The sequence below is a fragment of the Sinocyclocheilus anshuiensis genome, unplaced genomic scaffold, assembly GCF_001515605.1.
Source record: "Sinocyclocheilus anshuiensis isolate Anshui unplaced genomic scaffold, SAMN03320099.WGS_v1.1 scaffold997, whole genome shotgun sequence".
Taxonomy (NCBI): domain Eukaryota; kingdom Metazoa; phylum Chordata; class Actinopteri; order Cypriniformes; family Cyprinidae; genus Sinocyclocheilus; species Sinocyclocheilus anshuiensis.
This window is the reverse complement of record NW_015555715.1, coordinates 1,417,625-1,424,150: the sequence shown is the minus strand read 5'-3', so window position 1 is coordinate 1,424,150 and position 6,526 is coordinate 1,417,625. Positions and strand designations below refer to the sequence as shown.

Here is a 6,526-nt window from a genome sequence, read left to right as displayed (position 1 = left end):
TATATATATACACATATACATATATATATATATATATATATATATATATATATATATGTATGGTGACTCTGAGTCTCACCATAGTCCTCCAGCAGCTGTTTCTGAAGTTGGGCTAGAGTCATTCTGTCCTGAGGGGAACTGCTCCCGTCCTCATCAAAACACACTTGATTCAGCTGGTAGTGGACACAGAACATTGCTCAAAACATTAGTAAAAAATATGAACTATAACATAAACTCTGATATACAATAAAGTCTGTATCTGTCACTATATCTGACCTTGAGCCACAGATAGTCTTCTGTCTTATCGGCCACCTCTCCATGATTGTCGCCGATGTCGCATTTGCCGATAAGGCAGTAGACTGCACGCTTGTAGGGGTCGGCACTGTTCCTCAGCACACGTCGGTAATGAAGTCGCAGTTTATTCTCTGTAGCTGGAGACAAACTGAGAAAAATGGTGCAGTTGAATAAATATATATTGAATCCTTAAAGAAATTTACTGAATTATTCAGTTTTAAGATAAACTTGTGCATGAGAGACAAAAAGGGAGCAAGCTGGGTCAAACGCACAAGAGAGAGAAGTAGTTACCAAAAACAGAGGAGAAATAGTCCTCTTAGGATGTGATCTAGTGTTTGGGGTGTGTCTATGTGCGTTCTCACCGTCGGTCGGGGCTGTTCATGTACTCCTGAAACCAGATCTTAAAGTCGCCCAGCTGATGCTGTGCCCTGTTCACCACCTGCATGGCGGCAGACAGGTCTCCGCAACGCAGGCAGAAATAGATCAGAGCCCACACTGGATGTCCCTCCACCTCGCCGTCCTGTTACACACATACACACACAGCAGGGTTTATCCTTGGGTCACACTGCGTCCACTTACCCCCTTTTTACTTTCAAGTCTGGAATAAGCAGCTTATTGGCCCATGCAGGGAGAATCCACTGCTGTTATCTAAACTATGGCAAGCCACATTCTGTGCAGTTCATTCGAGAGTATCTGTAGTGAAGGCATCTAGTCTGTATGATGTAGTGCTGCCTGTGCTGTGTGGTGTGGACACGTTCTACTGCAGTACCTGCATGCCTGGCAGCGGGGTCGGCAGCTTGATGTTCAGTAAGCTGCATACGAGCTGATAAGTGCCAGGTACTCCACCCAGCTGAGCCTGGTGCAGATTCCCAAATACAGTGACCATAGTGTAATTTTTATAGCTGCAGAAGAGAGACACAAGCAGTCCATTTTTCTAGTGGATAAAAGTGCATACTGGGTTTACTAATTTTATGACCAGTGAATTTAAATGTTTATCCCATAACCCTGTTATAGACAACTAAATAAGTTTTTTTATTTTAAATAATGATAGTTTTGATTCAGAGCGACTCACTAATGAGTCAATTCAGACTGATTTGTGAAGCTGTTTGACAGACTCATTCAAATAAATTGACTAAAAAATTATTAGTTCACAAACCTGAACTCACTGTCCCGTAACCAAGTTTTAATCAACATAACAGCAAAATCTAACCCATTAAAATGTTTAGAGCAGAGCATAGAATTGATATGCACAAATTTCCCTGAAATTAAGTGTATTAATTTCCATGATATTTCCAGGTTTTCCATGACCATGGGAACCCTGAACATACACTACCATTCAAAAATGTGGGGTCAGTAAGACTTTTATTCAGCAAGGATGCATTAAATAGTTCAAGCTACAAAAGATTTTAATTTCAAATAGAAGCTGTTCTTTTGAACTTTCTATTCATCAAAGAATCCTATCAAAGAAAAATATATAATGGTTTCCACAAATATATTAAGCAGCACAACTGTTTTCAACATTAATAATAATGATTAAATTGATAATAATAAGAAATGTTTATAAAGCAGCAAATCAGCATATTAGAATATTTTTTTTTAAATCATGTGACATGGAAGACTGGAGTAATGGGTGCTGATAATACTGCTTTGCAAAAGCATATTCTGAATTGTACAACCAATTTCCACAATAAACTGGAAGTCTCTAAACAGTAAATTAAAAGCTTTATCGTTTTTATTTAAATCTTTTTTTTTATAAAATTATTTTTCATTTAAAAATTCAATTTATTTAAAATCAATAATTATTAGAATGTTAATTAAATAACTGAAAACTCTCTAATCTGTTGAAAAACACTGACAATCATAAAACTGACAATAGCATTAAAAAAAAAATTGTCTATACTGGTAATTTCAACATTGCTACATCCCTACTTAAAATTTGTTTGTGTCAATATTATCTCTCTAATCAAAGATTTTCTTTCTCTGACCTGTTCTCCAGGAATTGCAGGGCTTGTCTGACGAAGGCCATCTGCATGTCCACAGACACTCGACTCTTCAGCGTGTCCTTTGCCGGCACCAACAGAACGTCTGTCATCTGCTTCACCATGAGCCACATGTCTGACACATTCTGCAAGCACATGCACAAACAACTTTACAGAATCACTATTAAAGCAATAACTCCCCTATATTTCTGAGACAAAAAGCACAGTAAGGAACAAACACTGAAACCAGGCCGAATGCGACATACCTTATCATCCAGGCTTTCGGCTACTGAGGCACAGAGATCTCCCAGGTTGGGCTGAAGATGCCCATTTACTATCTTCTCATTGAAGATATAGATCTAAACGAAAGAGGAAAAATGCAAATGGAGAATGAAGGTCAAAGACTGATTGCTGTCTAAGGCTGAGCTCTCCATAGGTGTATCCGCTACGATCTGGAAGTGAAGTGTAGGATGATGAAAAACAAAACAAACAGGATGAAAATGTTTAGAAGGTCTTCGAAAAAGAGCACAAAGATCAGGAAGATGACTCCGCAGGCGATGTGGCGACACATGATTAGAAAAAACGTACAAAGGCAATAAAAGAGAGATCTGACAAAAAAAAGAGAACAAAGGAGGAGAGAGTGAGAGACAGCCCTCCCTTTTATGGATAGATTGGAAGCTTACCCATCATGCTTCTTTCCAGCCAATCAATTTTTTCGATCAATCGAGCTAGGCTTGCAAAACACATTTATTCTTGTGTCTAGTTAACTGACTGAAAGAAAAGCTAAGCTTAACTAAACGAAAAGGTATTCGGAGTAACTATGAGCCAGTCTTTTTTTAACATGTCTTATAACTAAGATTGCTGATTTATTAGTGACCAGATTGATGTCATCCAATTCCTCCTCTGTGTGATGTTTCAAAAGTACTTTCTTTTAAAGATTATAGTTATGTTGATTAAGTTATTTATTATTATTTATAGATATTTTTAATGTGTTTTATTTTTATTTTTCATTATATGTGTGCTTATGTTGTATATACGTATGGCTTTCTACAAACCTGTCGGCTGTAGGCAGCTTCCACACTGTCCAGTGCACTGCGTCCTGGAACTCCAACCTCGCTCACGAAACTGGGCTGTAGGGCACATAGCAACCGTCGTTAAGGCACAAACAAGGATGTCTACACAACAAGACCTAATTAATATTCTATACGTGTGTAGGTGTGCATTTGTGCGCCTGTAAAAGCGTGGGTTTGACAAGTGCACAAGCTGCGTTTATCTCGGAGAGTTGTTTTAATCTAAATGCAGCGATCAGTGTAGCGTGAAGCTATTGTGAAGAACATAACTCACGCTTGAGAGCACACAGCTCAGTACTGTAAATACACAGAGAGAGAGAGAGAGAGAGAGAGAGAGAGACATACACAGAAAAACCTTAAATTGCATACGTGGACATGAATTTATCTCTTCCAAAGAAAAATGTCACATGTACTGAGAAAGATTTGACACAGATAAAGCATATGGTGCTTTAATTGAAATGATTTTCAACACTTTCTCTCTCTCACACACACACACGCGCAAACACAATCCACAGTAGCAAATTTCATGAACAGCCTGGCAAGAAAGCCACTGAGGCGTTGTAGTTTGTGTGACTATGTAGCGGGGAGGGGGCGACCCAGGCTGGTGGTAGAAGGAAGAGTGAGCTCCTGGCATAGGAAGTGAACAGCAGGTCACACATGGAAAATTTAACTGCTGTTTAATAATTAATGCAGCAGGACAGCAGTCAAACATCTCCTAGAGCACAAACATACGTGCGTTTGTGTCCAAATTCACACAAACACAACATTCTTCCTGAATCCTTTATAGAAAAAGAAAAGGAAAGACAAAAGCATATTCTAAGGTTTCACCATCTCAAAAAGACTGTCTTTGTTTGCCGTAGACAGACTATTGTTCCTCTTAAGGACATAAAGGTGAAACATGCGGGGGTTTTTTTTTTTTTGGTATATATTATTTAGAAGGGGAGTGCTTGTCATCTTCAATGTTTGATGTTTTCTACATCCTTCCCTCTTACTCACCTCTCCATTTTGTGACAGCAGAGAAGTGAGCAATGCTGCCAAAAGAGCATCTATTTTATGAATAATACCCTCTAAAAGCAGCCAATGTCATCCCATCTTACTGTCACATGACTGACTTTTTTTTTTTCACTTTAGTATGCTGTGAGCATATGAATATAACAATAGATTTAAAGCTAAAAATATATTACATAAATTTTAAAAAAGCTAACTCTCTCTCTCTATATATAAAGTACAAAAGTATAAAAATATAAAATGAAATCTAACATTTTTTGCACACACATATATCTATATATAGTATGGTGCAGTACACCATATAAGTCTAAATCTCTCTATATACACAAACATTAACCGAAATCTAAATATATATGTATATATTTAATGTAGATTTCGTTTATATCAATATGCTTACATCATACATGAGAGAAAAATATATTTTTTAATAATCCATTTGGTAATGCTAGTACTGCATAAATTACTTTAAGGCCAACTGGATGATATCTTTACATAACGATTTGAAATGACAATCAGGTCTAAATGTCCTTTTCTGAAAAGAACTACAAGAAAAGCTTTTGCCAGATAAGATTTCACTGACACTCAGATTCAGGCCAAATGTAGCCACAGGCTGGGTGTATCATGCCAACAGATCTGAAAAAGCTCCTTAGATGCTAAATGAGAACATGTGTATTTCACGGATACGCCACGCGTGAAGTGAGGCGAGTGTGAGCTATCACATATCATACAAGGGAGTTATATCATATCTATCGTGCGTGTGCACTGTGTTTCATGTGGCATGTTGTTCCTCAGACCTCCACTTCCTGGCTGAAGTCCAGTGCATCCTCTCCAGCTCCCAGCAGGGTGTGCAACACTCTCTGCTTCACCTGCTCCCACTGCACCAACATAGAGTCTCTGTGGTACTCCTCCGCCAGAAGAAATGTCTGCAAGAAAGACAGAACAAGTGAAATAGAGGGGACAAGGTACAAATCACACATAAAAAAGCATGTGGTCAATGAGAGTAAAACGAGTTGAAACTACAAAGCCTTCAGCAAATATATAGGTTACTCAACACGTGACGCATTAAAAATAGCTAGCGGAGTAAGAAGGGAGCAGCCTGAATCTGGGAAACATGCTGTGCACAATAAGCGCTAACGGCCATCACTATCTTCACCCCTCCCCCAATCCCACCTCCAAGGGACAAGGAACAAGAGCTGGGCCTGGGGAGACTCAAACTGGGTCTGGCCCGCTAAAGCCTGGATGCGTGGAGGCCTCGCTAATGGAACTGTGCCGCTATCTGGGTCTGTCTTCACGCCTACAAACCGATTTAGCTCGTACCCTGATTGAATCCGAAGACCTTTCGTCTATTTTACTCGGCCCCGGCGGATCGACGTGTGATAATTGCGAGCGTTCTAATTAAAAAGGCTTCTGAACTCTGGAGGAAGAGATTTTGGAATCAAGTGTAATGATGGAGGGAGTGAGATATTATCAGTATGACGTGCTGAAGTTAATGTGAATCGGGTAAAATTTCAAGAGGAAAAAAAATGTTGTTTTAGGGGGAAAGCAATAGTGTATGGCTTTATAAGCACTTCAGGAACTAACTGTACTCCAGATGATTTAGCTAGGTCAAAAAAGCCATTAATCATCCAGCAATTTATTTCACTCTCACTTGGGTTTAAAATTAACACTCATAATAAAAAAACAAAGAAAACAAAAAAAACAAATGCAAGTAAAAAATTGGCTTTGGAGAGCAGAGTGAAGAAATTACTAGCCAGTTGGACGGTAACTTTATTAGGAACTGCACTTTCAAATGGTTTATGCCAAATTTTAAGAATGATTGTTTGACACATGCTGATGTAAGTGACATGCAAGATTCAAACCAAAACCGTATAAATGGTCTGCTAAAGGAAACTTCAGGTTGCTAAGCCTAGTTTTTGCCCAGCTCTCTATGCGTGACAGATATATCCTAAAGAATAAAATGTGTTACATATATGGAATATTCCTCATATTAAAACAAAAAAACAGGAAATAATCTGTTTTTCTGACAGGTACCATTATAGATGGTGACTGGCTGTATCAGAAATATGACTAAATATGAAACTAAATAATTTCACTGAAGTTATAAAATTCTAAATATATAAATCATGCAAAACATAGTTTAGTGGCCTGTAATAAATATTCCCATATATATATATA

At 38.2% G+C, this 6,526-nt stretch overlaps 1 protein-coding gene across 3 annotated transcripts in view; it reads right to left on the bottom strand.

Annotated features, from left to right (window-relative positions):
• The window catches only part of LOC107672250 (nuclear pore complex protein Nup93), a 26,722-nt gene that overhangs the window by 4,620 nt on the left and 15,576 nt on the right, over positions 1–6,526 (bottom strand). For all 3 annotated transcript variants that reach the window (XM_016465350.1, XM_016465349.1, XM_016465348.1), the window contains exons 5-12: positions 5,146–5,274; positions 3,329–3,403; positions 2,540–2,632; positions 2,280–2,419; positions 1,064–1,196; positions 657–814; positions 277–442; positions 80–173 (exon numbers count right to left, since the gene is read on the bottom strand). In XM_016465350.1, the coding sequence (XP_016320836.1) occupies positions 80–173; positions 277–442; positions 657–814; positions 1,064–1,196; positions 2,280–2,419; positions 2,540–2,632; positions 3,329–3,403; positions 5,146–5,274 (988 nt within the window). The remainder of the gene's footprint in view (positions 1–79; positions 174–276; positions 443–656; positions 815–1,063; positions 1,197–2,279; positions 2,420–2,539; positions 2,633–3,328; positions 3,404–5,145; positions 5,275–6,526) is intronic.